Raw genomic sequence first — 17,062 nt, 5'->3', positions numbered from 1 at the left:
ATCTGGCTGTAGTTCCCAACAGGAAAAGGTGTAACAGGAAATTTATGAACATATATCTGAGAACTAATACACTTCAATAAATCTGTTTCATGAGAACCTCTTTTGATGTGTACAGGCTCACTGAAATCGATGCAAATTTGCCACTATAGAATGTCTATGAGAGCGTACTCAACTCCACAACAAAGTGTAGACACATTTTTTTTTATTTGGAGGAAGTGGGGCCTAGAGTTAAACACGAATACAGTAATGGCTGTTGATTATCTTTTTTATTCTAATTACTGTAGTGGCTATAGTCCCAGATAACTGACAGATTGTTCTCTTCAGCTCAGTTGGGGGCACAGTCCTCTAATGGTCCATTTCCCCTGGGATATCAACTGGTTCTTGATAGCTGGGGCTGAGTTGAAGGTCTTTCCTGAAGCAGGCTTTGGCTCCTTTCTTCTCTAGCTGGGAAATGGCTCAGCAAGCAGAGAGTCCTCTTCTTGGGTGCCTGGGTGAGGCACCTGGGTGAGACTCAACCTGTCTGTGCTTCTCCCACTGGTTTTGCGGCCAGGCTGGCTATTTCTTCCTTCTCATAGACTCATAGACTTTAAGGTCAGAAAGGACCATTATGATCTTCTAGTCTGACCTCCTAAACAATGCAGGCCACAAAATCTCACCCACCCACTCTTGTAACAAACCCCTGACCTATGTCTGAGCTATTGAAGTCTTCAACTTGTGGTTTAAAAACTTCAAGGTGCAGAGAATACTCCAGCAAGTGACCCATGTCCCATGCTGCAGAGGAAGGCGAAAAACCCCCAGGGCCTCTGCCAATCTGCCCTGGAGGAAAATTCCTTCCCGACCCCAAATATGGTGATCAGCTAAACCCTGAGCATGTGGGCAAGACTCACCAGCCAGACATCCAGGAAAGAATTATTTGTAGTAACTCAGATCCCACCCTATCTAGTGTCCCATCACAGGCTATTGGGCATATTTACTGCTAATAATCAAAGATCAATTAATTGCCAAAATTAGGCTATCCTACCATACCCTCCCTTCCATAAACTTATCAAGCTTAGTCTTGAAGCCAGATATGTCTTTTGCCTACACTGCTCCCCTTGGAAGGGTATTCCAGAACTTCACTCCTCTGATGGTTAGAAACCTTTGTCTAATTTCAAGTCTAAACTTCCTGATGGCCAGTTTATATCCATTTGTTCTTGTATTCACATAGGTACTGAGCTTAAATAATTCCTCTCTCTCACTGGTATTTATCTCTCGGATATATTTATAGAAAGCAATCATATTTCCCCTCAGTCTTCTTTTGGTTAGGCTAAACAAGCCAAGCTCTTTGAGTCTCCTTTCATAAGACAAGTTTTCCACTCCTTGGATCACCCCAGTAGCCCTTCTCTGTACCTGTTCCAGTTTGAATTCATTCTTCTTAAACATGGGAGACCAGAACTTCACACAATATTCCAGATGAGGTCTCATCAGTGCCTTATATAATGGTACTAACACCTCCTTATCTCTACTGGAAATACCTCACCTGATGCATCCCAAGACCGCATTAGCATTTTTCACAGCCATATCGGCTCACAGTCACCCTGTGATCAACCAATATTCCGAGGTCCTTCTCCTCCTCTGTTACTTCCAAGTGATGTGGCCTCAATTTATAACCAAAATTCTTGTTCTTAATCCCTAAATGCATGACCTTGCACTTTTCACTATTAAATTTCATCCTATTACTATTACTCCAGTTTACAAGGTCATCCAGATCTTCCTGTAGGATATCCTGGCCCCTCTCTGTATACCTCTGTATACCTGGCAATACCTCCCAGCTTCGTATCATCCGCAAACTTTATCAGCACATTCCCACTTCTTTCATGATAGGCTACTGATCCTCTTTTTCTGTCTCTGTGCAGGAAGACTCCATCTCTCTAGGAAGACCTAAGATCCAGCCCACTGCCACTCCTCTAGGGCTGACTCCCAAAGCCTCCTGTTTGACTCTTCTATTCCCTGCCAGGAGTTCCATGTACTCTTTTCACAAAGAGAGGGAAGGTCAGATATCATGGAGCCCATGATTCTTTGGCTGTCCTTTAGCATACCTCAGGTCAAAGAGCCTCCACCTGCCATCTTATTTATAGTCTTTTCCATGTTAGTCTCCAGGGGATTCATAAAACTTTGGAAAATGTAAAACTGTGTAAAACTTTAGAAAATGAGACCATTCCTTCTGCTTATCCTGGTTGGATGATCTTCAGTGGTTCCATTATTCTGAAGCTGGTAAGAATGTACTTTGTCTCTACTGTTGAACAACTTTTAGGCACAGTACAAAAGATGAAGCTTTCAAAACACTGGATTCACTAATTGGAAAAAGGCTGATGACAAATTTGAGAGGCACCAAAATTCTTCACATCACAATAAAGCAGTTGATATTCTTCAAAAGACCACAAAGAATGATGTTGACATGCTAAGTTATCAGTATTCTCAGAAGAAAGAAGAAAACAGGAAGATCATAATAGAATACTAAGTCGTATACATTATCTTGCTACACATTGCATTGCAAGGCTATTAGATTGATCTAGCTGAAAATAAGCCCTTAAGTTGAGAGACTGACTTTGTTTGCAGGCAAAATGGACCTTGTTTCCAACTTCTTTGTTTGCAGGCAAAATGAGATCCTAATATTTCAAAGTGGCTGAGAAAGAGTTCAGACAAATTCACAATCCAGATATTCAAAGACGAAGTGGGTATTCACCCACGAAAGCTCATGCTCCAATACGTCTGTTAGTCTATAAGGTGCCACAGGACTCTTTGCTGCTTTTAATGGAAATCATGATTCTTAAAATCACTAGGGGAAATTTCTGGAAAGCAGTATACAATTAGGGTAACTGCAACAACAATTTTTTTCTGAGAAAGAGCAACTGTTTTTATGCCTGCAATGCGTGGATGATTATATGAATGTTCACAAAGAGTTCATTGGATTGTATAATATTGCCTGTACACTGTGGGATCTAATTAGAGATATATTATTGCACCTAATCTGAGTGAGGATCAACACCTATTGCATACAATGTTATGATGGTGCCATTAATATGGTAGGCTTGGGGCCTGTCTATATGAACACTTAGGTCATGGCAAGCGAGGATATAAATCCACCCCACACTAGTGAGTCGTGCACTAAGTATCTAGCCCATTTTGAAATGGAGTGGATCAAAACATACTAGGGAACTGTTATCATGCAGCAGCAGTATCCACATGGACACTAAGTATGCTGCAGGGTAGATTTACACCCCAGCATGCTGTGAACTAAGTGTTTGTGTATACAAGCCCCTAGTATCAGGGACAACAATCCAATTATAACAGGAAGAACCCCACAAGCTACATATACTCATCATGTGCTTGTTTGGAATTTGGCATGCCAAGGCGCTAGTAAAAATAATACAATCCCGTAAGAGATACTCTGGAAGTTGTTTATAATATTGCAAAGCTCACTTAAAAATATCACACAAATGAGGGGCTATATTTCAGGACATCATATTCAAAGTTTTAAGTGTATCACCAGGTATCTGGGTTCTCTGTTCTACCAGGTATACTCTCCAGGTGGTAGCACTGGCTTCAGTTTTTGAGAACTATCTTGCACTGTGTGGAACGTGGGAGATTGTGGAGGATGCAATGAGTGATCCTGAAATGTGAACTTGAATTTAGTGACTTAGCAGTAAAAATGGAAAAATTTAACTTTGTCTTTGGTATTGAACAAGGTTGAAAAAGCCTAAATATGGGTTGGATGTTTCAGCAACAGAAGGCTAATCTCTTATGAAAATGACACTTTGTTCACTTCAGTCCATCCAATCAGATGAAACCTTTAATTTGTTCCGGGTGCAAATCCACCAGAAAAAATTTAAAGTTGCAGATAGTCAGAATGTCTGAGCTTCCAAGGAAGAGAAAAGTTCCCAAAATAATGCAAATAGGGGAGGTCAATCCAGCTATCCAAATTCAGCAAAGGAATTTCCTAAGTACACCTTCTTCAAAGTAGTTGATTTTATAGTATTCAGTATTCAATGTACAAAAAGGTCAGTTCAGAAACATCCCAGTTTGCTCAGCCAAACTGAACAACAGCTGTTTTCCAAAGTGGTAAAGTGATAAAAAAGATTATGGTGCTACTGGCAATCAGTGCTGTGAGTGAGTGTAGTCAGTGCTCTACTGTCCTATTAAAACATAATTTTACCACTTCGGATCAAAGTCAAGGCTCAACTAGTGTATGACTTTACAAGTATAAAAGGGGAAAACTTATGATTTATAGATTATAGATGTTTCATTTCAAGAAACCCAGGGTAAAGATCATTGTTTGGAATTGTTTTCAGTTTTGTAGCTTGTTCATTATGCCCATGTTTAATGCTTTAGTGAATAGTTTTGTACCATGACTAAATTTGTCCACTCTTAATAAAATGAGATAAATGAGCTTCTGTTCCAAACTTAGTGTTTGTTTATTTATTAACGCAATTCCAGCATTTTAGCGGTACTAAAATTCCCCCAAATCTCCAGTTATCTGTGCCCATATATATAAAGTATCTTAGGTTTGCTTGGGAAAGAAATCCATAGAAACTACTTTATACTTTCACAAAAAAACAGCACAGAAACTGATATGAGACCACAAAATGTACCAGGTCTTTGGGTCACTGGAGCTTCCAACTTAGGCCACTTAAGCATTTAAGTTCCACAAATGAAGGACCTATATATGCATGTGACCTAGGTTGTGAGTGCAAACAGCAGCAGATGCAAGGCTGCAGCTGTAATTATTTGTGTCTACTATTTTGCACTCACAAAAATAAAGGCCCAATTAAAGCTGAGTTGAAAAATTGGCCCTTACATATATAAGGGTATGTCTGAAGAGCAAATGCTGTGCTAGCCTACCTGAGCTAGCTTGAATACAGCTAGCATGGGTTATGTAGCAGAGAAGAAGTGCGGACTTCAGAGCAGGTAGAATAAGCCTGGCATAGACCCTGGGTACATACTTGGCTCATGAGACTGCTCTGAAGCCTGCACTGTGCTGTCTTCACAGTTATTGTTACCTACACTGTCTGGATGCATGCTAGGTTGGGTAGACTAGCCCGTGCACAGCTTTTGCTGTATGAATGTACCATCGGGGGGAATTCACCCCTGCACTGTGGACTCTAAGTTGGTGGAAAGTAGCCTCTCCGATGTGTTTCTCCAACACAGAAGGCCTCTCTGACAGTTGTAGAGCCCACCTCACTAGTTCTGCACTGCTTCTGCTGAAACCCCTGATGGCAGGAAGGGGACATCAGTGATGGCAGGAAGCATCGCTATGGCAGTCCTGAATCCTGGCAATTAGTAATAATAATTAGAGATATACCAATCTCCTAGAACTGGAAGGGACCTTGAAAGGTCATTGAGTCCAGCCCCCTGCCTTCACTAGCAGGACCAATTTTTGCCCCAGATCCCTAAGTGGCCCCCTCAAGGATTGAACTCACAACCCTAGGTTTAGCAAGCCAATGCTCAAACCACTGAGCTATCCCCCCCTCAAAACCAGTGTTCCAGGTGAGGCATGAACTCACAACCTCAGCATTATAAGTACTGTGCGCTAACCAATTCCTACAAGCTAGGGCAGCTTCAGGTTGCTCTACCTGCTCTAGAGCTGATTTGCTCCACATGAGCCCTAGCATAAGAGAGACATAAAGTCTCCCCTCTTGGTCCATGTCGAGTCCGCACTGGCAGTGGGAAGAATTAGCCACTACCTTTCTGACTGCACCCACAAAAAACTTAAGGCCTTACACATCTCAGTGAGATAGACTGCAGGATCATGACTGTTCTCACAATTATTTGGCCCTGGAAAAAATGAAGGCTAGTGTCTAAAATTCTCACTCTTTATGTGTATATTTATACATGTATTATTACAAGATTTTTAAGCAGCATTATACTATAGGATATAACCATGGTAGAGGTGAATCATTTTCAGAGTTATAAGAAATAGGTCCTTTTTCACTAGCAATTCCATTCTATATTCACAAAACATCATGTATGTCAGTATCAGTGTATACATTATATTTACATATACATCTCATATCGGGAAATGTACAAGCCACATGATAAGTTTATGCTCTCTGACTGAGTATAACCTCTTCAGATACAGTATATTTGCTTGTGATCACTGATTCAAAATTCACTTTACATGAATAGTCTACAATATGCTCTTAAAATTTACTTTGTTGGAGAATGCCAGTAAACTCATTTTGAAGATTATCTTAGTAAGTGAACACAAAAGTGCAAATGTGTCAAAACAAGTGCACTGAAAAATGCAAAGGAATATTAAATGGAAATTCTTCCCAGTATTCACCGAGTGCTAACACCAAGCGATCACTTTACCCTTTGAAAAAGAGAAAAAATGAATAGTTAGAATGCATGAAAAACTTTGTATGTTCAGATATACCCTAAAAGATCTGCAGCAAGTTTGAAACTATCTACTGCAAGTGCTCTGATGACTGAATGAAATGAAATGGGCATATTTGTTATAATCAGCTGGGAAACCACATGACTTGGTTAGTTCCAGAGTTCATAAATTTATGTCAGAATAAAAGGAACAGTAAAAGCATAAGTGAACCAATTTACCCTAAGTGCAAATGGCAGTTTTGTTATTTGGTGTCAAAGTTGCCATGAGCACAATGACAACCTGCCATAACATATTTTCATGTTCACTAAAGAACAAAGATTTAGTTGGTTAATATTCTCAGCAATACTCCTTTTCATAATTTACAACAACTAGATGCTGATAGGTTATTTAACATTTATGAAGTTAAGATGTAATCAGAAAAACCCTGATTATCTTTACAAATAAAAAAGTTAAATTATTCCACTTTTTTCCTCTGCAACTTCATTTCACAGCAGGTGCACACTTTGCAATGGGACAAGTCAATCAAACTAAATCTTGTTTTTTTGCTGTTGCATTTGGATAATGTATAATGGACAATTCTGTGAAAAAAACCCAGCAAATTAGGTTTGACAGCCCTGTTTACTTCAAAACTAGGGTAGCTCATAAGGTAGAATTTGCAGCAAAATATGTTTAAAAGAGAAAAAGAAAATCACAATCTTGTTTTAAAGACTGGTGAACAGAGGTCCATTTGAAGTCAATTGCTGAAAACTACTTAATGTAATGTGAAATACAACCACCATTAAACCAAATAACTGAAGTTTTATAGTTGTATTCCAACAAGTCTTCAAAAATAAGTGTCATGTCTTTTATTAAAATCTAAGTAAGAGATTAATGTGCCAAATAATTGTTATTATGAACAACAAACTGGTACCACACATTACAGCCAGAACTAGTATACTTGGATAACTAACGTTAAGTATTTTAAATACATATGTAAGCATCTACATTAAGTACCCTGAGAAAGATGCTCTGTAACCACTGCTCCTATTGAAGGCAATGATAATTCTGAGCGCTCATTAATCCACTTATTTAGGTGCCTAAATATGGATTTACGCATCTAACTTTAAGTGCCCAAGTTTGAACATTTTGGCCTGTATCACCACAGTAACACACAAGCTTTGTGCATATCACAAATACTAAATTATCCTAGAAAACAAACTGATCTGGAGAATTAATTGCTTTGAATTACAATCTTCAGAGCTATCTATTGGATCATACTTATTACTACCAAGAACTAAGATAATATCAGGCTTAGGGGGCAAAAAGAAACCAGGCTACCAGAACACCTAAGTCTGGTACACAAATACCAGGTGGGGCCCCAGGAAGAATGTAGGTAGAAATCCCAACACTCTACACAACATGCAATCTGCACATGCTATGCAAAACCTGGAAGCACAGACTGATGGAGTGAAATAGAACTCTATTATATGAGAAAAGGGGATATTTAAATTGAGAAGATCATTAACATATGAAACAGGCAATTTGGCAACAGAGGACATGATCCTGTGGGTTTTGGTGGACGTTAGCTTTCGCTGAAGTTCATAGCAATTGAAGACACTTGGCAGAGTTAGGCCACAGTGAGAGCTATTGGTGGTGCTAATGAGTTTAAATGTAGGGTGGATATTTGTCTACCTATCAATAACATTTATGGTTATGCCTGGGGAAAATTATGGTTTTTTCCCCATTCAGGCTTTCTGTTTCTATCTATGATATTGACAGTTGTTCCATAGTAACTGTAACATATCCTTCTGTGGCATATCAGTGAAATGTACCGTACCTTTGAGGTCTGTGCGCTGATGCAGTGTAACACAAAAATAATGGGATACCTATTTCAGAAAATAAAGCCCTACTTTCCTTAGCGAGTGAGGTGTACCAAACATTTTTTCTGAATCCGTCATTTTAACCACTGCTCAGCCACCTTGCCATTTAGCTAGGTCAGGAGTTTTAAAACATTATATATCTCTAAAGTTATGGAATTTGAATACATCACTGATGTTGAAACATCATAATTAAAACCCCAAAAAGGAGAATTTGTCTCATAGGATGTCCATAATTAATCCTGAGGGTGAATATTTGATCCAAATTTATTACAGCAGATAAGCAGATCCATTGCCAAAGTGGACCACTATCCATAGACAGGAAGATACCAAGGCCAATTACTCTTTCATCAAAACTTGATTAATAAAAAGCAGTTTTATTCCTGGAAACAATATCAATTAAAATGACTCTTTCAGTGGAAGAGTCACTGCCAATCCTTATTATAAAGGCTCAATTCTGGATGTAAAAGGGGAAAACAACAGTATTTTGATAGGTGTGTTGCAAAACCTAGGATTCATACATGGAAAAAGTAAATCTAACAGAAAAAGACTATCCTGCACCATGAAGTGAATAAGGGTCACAAGTAGTGTTAGACTAACCTTGCAGGTCTCAGCTTCCCTGGGCTACATGATCTGGACCTATAAGGTTTACTCACAGAGGATCATTCCTCTCAAAAGATCAGTTTTTGAGCCTCTATGGGGAACCTCAACCTCCGCTCATTTTTAACCCTGTATCTCCCCTTCTTCTTCAAGAAAACATTTGCAGCATGGACAACCTATACTGACCCATAATCCGAAATTCATGATTATGAAGGAACATCCATTAATCTCTTAGGGGTACTATATGAATATATGCCCCTGTGCGCAGTGTGTGTTTTGGCAGCAGAGCATTTCCCTGCTATTGCTATTGCCCTACTGGTGTGGGAAGAACAGATACATCCTGTGCACTTGAAGACCCTTTCACTGAAGAAACAGTGGCCCCTACCTCACTGCCCATCCCAAAGACCATGTTATGGGAGAAGCCACTCAGATTCCCTTAAAGGCCTGAAGACTGGGACTCAGCCGGGAGTAGGAAGTGAGAGGGATCCAGTCACTCAGCCCCTATCAAGACAACATAACTAAGTTATATGTCTGGAGTGCATCCCAGGACCCAAAGAAGAGGGATATGTGGGACTGACAGAGAACATGGACTCCTACAGGGGGACCTCTACAATTGTGTGCATAGATTAAACCCAGGTCCAGCAAATATTGATGAAAGCCCAATCCCACAATGTGGATGGTTTCAGGAACCCATTTGCCCTTTTACAAAGTCCTAAACTCAAGATAATGAAGTGTATTATGTTGACCATTGACTTCCTAGAGCTTTATTCTCAGACTTTTAACCTACTGCCAATTACATGAATTCAAATAGACAAATGAAAAGATCCAGACTATGTTGAGAAACTTTTTCAACAAACACCCCATTCCCACAAGTCTTTGTTCACCATTTCAATATTTTCTTGCATTTTAAAACTTATTTCTAATGTTACTGAATATTCAGGACCTTAAATGATACCTACTATCAAAACTATAGCAGAGTATGAGGCACTTTCCAATAAAATCAGCTGTAGATTATACACAAGTCAAATTCACCTCCCCTCTTGCTGGGTTCTAAATCCTTCCTGGCAGTCAGGGGAAAAGTTTAATTTAAGATTTTAATCTTTTTCATATATTCTAGCATTTCTATAATGGATTTTGTGCTTCTGCAAATTAAAAGATTGACAGCTCAGGGTATTATAAACCTAGTAGCCACTGGTTAAATGGGCAGAGTTAGCGTCAAGCATCACCACAATACTTATTAAGCCATACTTGAATGCAAAATGCTTTTTCTAGGTGAAGTTACAGTCAATGCCCTCTGACTTTCTCATAGCCAGTGGCTAGTCTTCAAAGTGAAAATGTCTTAAATAATTAGGAAGAAGGGACATCAAAAAAAGAGTTAACTGAAAAATCTCACACTGTTCTTCCTGCTGTAAACAAACATTTCAAAAGTTTTTCAAAGACCGATATCAAAGAAAATTGTCACCTGAAAAATAACTACTATCTAGACATTTGAAAACACATTAATGTGCTTCATTAAAAAGGTAAGCGCAGTGGGGAGAGATGGCCTGGTGCAAGATTTAAGGCCTGAACCAGAGACTGTGAACCCAAGTCAGGCCATGTATTAAAGCAGATGCTTGTAAGTTCACTGTTTAGTACATGAAATTGGCAAAGTTGTTGCTATTGTACTAGGTACCAGATATTTACTTAAATGCATTTCAGCTAGTATAGACACTTTCCAATTTAGTTTAAGATATTAGGAACAAAGGAAGGTAACAAACAACTGTTATGAAATACATAAGGTTGTGTGTAAGTTGTGTATCCTAATTGTTATTTTTAGCTATAAATGTTGGGGTACTTTGCTGTAATTTTTTGGGTGGCCCAGGGAACAGCAGATATTTTCACTGCTGACTGAGCCTCTTCTCGCTCCTAGCCAGTCATGTGCCAGTGTACCTGTAACCACAGAGCCAGGGCACTGATGCTGGGCCCAGGGGGCAATAAACCTGGCCAAGTGCCTTTGTTACCAAGCTGTGCCTGTGGTCTTTTTTTTTATAAGTAACATCAGGGTTTGCTGAATGAGCAGGCTGCCTTATATGCTGTTAACAGTAATAGCTTCAAGAACAGAAGCACTGGGCAGCCTGAACAGCATTACCAAGACAAGGACATTCCAGCCTTCAACACTTAGCAACATTGGGTAGTACCATCAAGGTCTGCTGAACCAGCTATCTGCACAGAGCTGGACAGCACACTGAAAAAAACATACGCATACAAGCTGACACACAGATGACCCTGACCGCTGATCCGGTAAGTGACACGCTGTCCACTGTAGGGGTTGCGACTTAACATGACAAAAAACTACAAGCTCAGTTATAGCTACTGTGCTGTTAACAAATTTAAATATATGATGGACATATGCCTATCAATAAGTTCTATGGATATGTACAAGTAAAAGTAGAAGTTCCTGCTGGAGATTAACTATACTAGATGGAAATATGGATATCTCTCTCTCTCTCTCTTTCTCTCTCTCTCTCTGTATTTCTGTTTCTATCCATGATGTTAACATTTATTCCACAATAACTGTGTCATATAATTTTTATCATGCCAGGGAAATGTAGCATGCCAGTGAAGCCATGATCTGTACTGACTCAATACAACACTTATTCTTGATGGGGTGACAAACATTTAACTAAATCCTAACTACTCAACCACTCTGGAGAGGATTTGTTCAGATTTTGTTGATCTAATAAGTAGGCTAAACTATCAGTGGACCAAAACCTGGCCCATGGTTACGTGAGATTAAGGGGGCTGTTAACACCTAACTCCTGCTTTACACATCTGCACACCAGGCCAAGAAATCCTTCCACTGATCCCAACCACCTCCAGGAGGCCTGGAACCTTAAGCCTTCTCTATGGAAATAGTGGACAGAGTCACATGGGGTGAGGACCTCATATAAATCAGTATCATTCCATGGATTCTGGTCCTCCTGTCTCCATGACACAGAGTGGGAGTAAGGCAGGAGGTGATGTTAATTTCCGATGATGAATTAAAATGAAAATATTGCAACTAAAGATGGGCATGAACCAAAACACTGAATCGGAAGTCTCCTGGACTATGAAGTGTTTGAAATATAGTTTTCAATATTGTAAATCAGGGTAATCTCAGATTGCAATGCAGTCTCAGGATACCACAACATGGTTAGTTCAGCTGCTCTATATCCCATTACCAGTCCCATAAACCATCCAGATTTCTCTAATTCAGGATATGGCTGATGATGATAGCAAGCCAAACCCATGACTAGTTGCTAACATTTAAAAATCAGGAGCATCAAGACCAAGTTGGGAAACAGAGACAACTAAAAAGCCATTTAATGTACAGTTCATGAATCTTAAAATTAAAATACAGGAAAGGAGTGTCTTTTTCACAGGAACTCAGTGTTGTTCATCCTGCAGGCTAAGTGGCATTTTAAGGCTCTAGGAACACAGGAACTTATACCATCAACAAGCATCTTCCCTGTCAATAACCCAGTTTCAGCAAAGATGAAAGAAGGAAATTTACATTAAGTTTTCCTGACATGCAGCTATTTGAATTGTTTCTTTCAATAATACTTAGTACATACATAGTAGTTCACATGTTCAAACCAATGTACAGAGGATCATTCCTCACAACAACACAGTCAGGTACATGAGACTATTATTATTATTATTATTATTATTATATTAAATCTCTATAAGAATCATCAGCATGGGATACCAGCTACTCAATTCACAGATGCGCTTTTTCACACCAGACATGAACGAGAAACCAGAATGAAACAGCAGACTTGCTCAATGTATTATTTTCCCTATGGCCATTAATTTGCCACAAGGAATTCTTTAATTTGCCACAAGAAACTATACAGAAGTATGTTTTTACCTGGAGTGTCCCATGCCACAAATATGGAATATGCATCCATTACTGTGACATTATATGGAACATGGATTTCCTCTGGTGTTTCTACTGGTGTTTGTATAACGTATTTGTCACTAGTACTGCTGCCACCCCCAGTGCTGGCTTCCAGCTGGTAAACATATCTGCACAAACACAAAAACAGCAGAACAGAAACGGTGGTTAAATACTGTAGGGATGTTTGTACTGGAATTATTTCCCTTTTGCATCAGTTTAGGAAGTACAGACCACAAAGCACGTTATATATATTGCATTAAAATAAAGATTTTCACTTTCTCCCTTTTCAGGTAAAAAAAAAATCACACATCTCTTGCTAATCAAACTAATACTTTTTATATTACATTTCATTGCATCTTAAGAAACACTTAGACCAGTGGTCCCCAACCTTTTCCATGGGGCGGGCGCTGGACAACTAGCCACGGAGGACCGTGGGCGCTGGACAAGCAGCCGCCGAAATGCCACCATGAAGCAGCGTCATCAAGAGGTGTCGCCTTCTTGACATTGCCACTTCTTGGCGGCATTTTGGCAGCTGCTCGTCCAGCAGCCAGTAGGCGGGTGCACATGGATGCCCCGGCGGGTGCCATGGTGCCCGCGGGCACCGCGTTGGGGACCCCTGACTTAGACCATGTGACACATTAAAAACAATTTTAGAATGGCCTCCTAAAAATATTAGAAGACGCTATTATTAGGGATTTTCACCTTCAAAGTGGTATGTTCAACATGCACTATCTACCACCCAGTGCATAGTCTGCTATGCAAAGAATTTCAACCTCTCTGAGCCAAGCCAATAGAAGAAAAGTGGAACTATGAGCCAGAACAATTAAAGCTCAGAGAAAGATGCTGAGGTAGGGAATGCCTACAATGGCATGTGGCCTATTGGCGACTGCGAGCAGCAAAAATCCCCAACTGCTGGAGATGGGACTTAGGATTCGGAGGGCTCTGAGTTACTCCACAGAATTCTTTCCTGGATATCTGCCTGGTGGGTCTTGCCCACATGCTCAGGGTCTGTTTGCCGTATCTGTGGTCGGGAAGGAATCCCCCCCCACCTCAGGTCAGATTGGCAGAGACCCTGGGGGGGGGGGGGGGTGTTTCACCTTCCTCAGCAGCATGGGGCATGGATCACTTGCAGGTTTAAACTGGTGTCAATGGTGGATTTGCTGTAACCTGAAGTCTTTAAACCATGATTTGAGGACTTCAGTAATTCAGCCAGAGGTTAGGGGGTCTATTACAGAAGGGGTGGGTGAGGTTCTGTGGCCTGCAATGGGCAGGATGTCAGACTAGATTACTAGTTTTCAAACATTTTTTCTGGGGACCCAGGTGAAGAAAATTGTTGATGCCCATGACCCAGCGGAACTGGGGATGAGGGGTTTGGGGTGTAGAGGGTCTCTGGGCTGGGGCAGGAGGTTGGGGGGACAGGAGGGGTGCAGGCTCTGGGGTAGGGCCATGAATGAGGAGTTTGGGGTGCAGGAAGGAGTTCCAGGTTTGGGGGGGCTCAGGGCTGGGGCAGGGGATTGGGGCAGGGACTTACCTCTGGTGGCTCCCAGTCAGCAGTGCAGCCAGGGTGCACTGCGGAGCACGCTGCGCCCCTGAAGCATCCAGCAGCAGGTGTGGCTCCTAGGCAGATGCACAGAAGTGGCTCCGCATGACTCTTGCCTTGCCAGTTCCCATTGGCCGACACCTGGCCAGTGGGAGTGCGGAGCCAGTGCTCGGGGCAGGGGCAGCGGGCAGAGCCCTGTGGCCCCCCTGACTAGAAGCTGGATTTGCTGCTGGCTGCTTCTGAGGCACAGCACGGTGTCAGAAAAGGTAGGCACTAGCAGCCTACTGACGGCACTAGTTGGCACCAACGACGGGACTTTTAATGGCCTGGTCAGCAGTGCTGACCAGAGGAAGGCGACCCAGCAACCTACATGCTGCGACCCAGTAGTGGGTGATGACCCACGGTTTGAAAAACACTGGACTAGATGATCATGATAGTCTCTTCTGACCTTCAAGTCTATGAATTAATTTGGTACAAGGCTTTCATAGATTCTAGATTCTAGGACTGGAAGGGACCTTGAGAGGTCATCGAGTCCAGTCCCCTGCCCTCAAGGCAGGACCAAATACTGTCTAGACCTTCCCTGATAGACATTTATCTAACCTACTCTTAAATATCTCCAGAGATGGAGATTCCACAACCTCCCTAGGCAATTTATTCCAGTGTTTAACCACCCTGACAGTTAGGAACTTTTTCCTAATGTCCAACCTTAACCTCCCTTGCTGCAGTTTAAGCCCATTGCTTCTTGTTCTATCATTAGAGGCTAAGGTGAACACGTTTTCTCCTTCCTCCTTATGACACCCTTTTAGATACCTGAAAACTGCTATCATGTCCCCTCTCAGTCTTCTCTTTTCCAAACTAAACAAACCCAATTCTTTCAGCCTTCCTTCATAGGTCATGTTCTCAAGACCTTTAATCATTCTTGTTGCTCTTCTCTGGACCCTCTCCAATTTCTCCACATCTTTCTTGAAATGTGGTGCCCAGAACTGGACACAATACTCCAGTTGAGGCCTAATTAGCGCAGAGTAGAGCGGAAGAATGACTTCTCGTGTCTCGCTCACAACACATCTGTTAATGCATCCCAGAATCACGTTTGCTTTTTTTGCAACAGCATCACACTGTTGACTCATATTTAGCTTGTGGTCCACTATAACCCCTAGATCCCTTTCTGCCATACTCCTTCCTAGACAGTCTCTTCCCATTCTGTATGTGTGAAACGGATTTTTCCTTCCTAAGTGGAGCACTTTGCATTTGTCTTTGTTAAACTTCATCCTGTTTACCTCAGACCATTTCTCCAATTTGTCCAGATCATTTTGAATTATGTCCCTGTCCTCCAAAGCAGTTGCAATCCCTCCCAGTTTGATATCATTTGCAAACTTAATAAGCGTACTTTCTATGCCAATATCTAAGTCGTTGATGAAGATATTGAACAGAGCCGGTCCCAAAACAGACCCCCTGCGGAACCCCACTTGTTATACCTTTCCAGCAGGATTGGGAACCATTAATAACTACTCTCTGAGTATGGTTATCCAGCCAGTTATGCACCCACCTTATAGTAGCCCCATCTAAATTGTATTTGCCTAGTTTATCGACAAGACTATCATGCGAGACCATATCAAATGCCTTGCTAAAGTCTTGGTATACCACATCCACCGCTTCTCCCTTATCCACAAGACTCATTATCCCATCAAAGAAAGGCTTATCTTCATCTGAAGCCTCTTTAAGGAGGTCTTCAATTTTTCAGTGATTAAGGAACAGAATCAGAGATTTTTCTCTTTTTAAATCATCCCAGCAGTTTACGCATAACATTTTCAGGAGTGCCCAAGTGACTTAGGAGCCCCATGTCCCATTTTCAAAAGAGGCTTAAGCCCTCAGGGCCAGATTTTCAAAGGTATTTAGGCAACTAAAGGTGTAGATAGGGGCTTAGCAGGATTTTCAAAAGCACTTCAGCAGGTTATGCACTTTGAAAGCTGAATTCAGGTTAATAGACACCTTTGAAAATTTTACTCTTCTGCAAAATCTAATTCGTAAGTACTCTTTGAAGCTTACCAAAGTTCTTTATTAGGTCTTACCTACTGTTGGGCTGAAGGCCATCATCAGTGAAATTCAGATTTCCGCTGCCACCCTGGAAAATCTCTTCTCCATTACGAAGCAATCGATATTGAGAAACGAGTCCATTGGGTTTTTGTGGTTCATCCCAATAGAATTCCACTCGTGTTGAGCTGACTATGATATGACGAGGCTTCGACCATACTCCTGTTAACATCAGCATACCATTGTTTCAGCCATATCATAAAATTAAATACAAAAGGTCCTGGTTCTCGATTTCCCTGTACCTTGTGCAGTCGTTTATACCAGTGCAAAGTGAGTATAGACCACTACCAGATCAGAAAGGTAGTTTACACATATTCTGCACTCTATTAGCACTGACATAAATAAATATTCAGGATGCAGGTCAATGGAGAATCAGCCTTAAAAGTTGATAATCACAAGACTAACTTTGCCTGATGAATCAGCATATATTTATTTTTGTTTTATAAAAATGTGCCCATTACAATTACATCTGGAAATCATTTACTTCAAAATGATTCCAGAAAGTTGTTCTCACAAAAAACAGAGAACCTGAAACACTGTGGTTCAGCATACAGATGGGGTTATAATACCATTATTGCACTGAAGAGCCAAATTACCTGTTGTAAATGACTGCTCAGGAGCTCCATCAATGTCAATGGAGTTTTGCCCATTTACAGAAATTTTGCCCCCAATGATGCCCT

At 40.9% G+C, this 17,062-nt stretch overlaps 1 protein-coding gene across 1 annotated transcript in view; it reads right to left on the bottom strand.

The window, feature by feature from the left end:
- The window catches only part of USH2A (usherin), a 624,012-nt gene that overhangs the window by 95,535 nt on the left and 511,415 nt on the right, over positions 1 to 17,062 (bottom strand). The window contains exons 58-59 of the mRNA XM_045011456.1: positions 16,361 to 16,544; positions 12,722 to 12,879 (exon numbers count right to left, since the gene is read on the bottom strand). Of these exons, the coding sequence (XP_044867391.1) occupies positions 12,722 to 12,879; positions 16,361 to 16,544 (342 nt within the window). The remainder of the gene's footprint in view (positions 1 to 12,721; positions 12,880 to 16,360; positions 16,545 to 17,062) is intronic.

The sequence above is a fragment of the Mauremys mutica genome, chromosome 3 (genome assembly GCF_020497125.1).
Source record: "Mauremys mutica isolate MM-2020 ecotype Southern chromosome 3, ASM2049712v1, whole genome shotgun sequence".
In the NCBI taxonomy this organism is placed as follows: domain Eukaryota; kingdom Metazoa; phylum Chordata; order Testudines; family Geoemydidae; genus Mauremys; species Mauremys mutica.
Note: the sequence above shows the minus strand (reverse complement) of the source record. Positions and strands in the feature narration are given on the sequence as shown.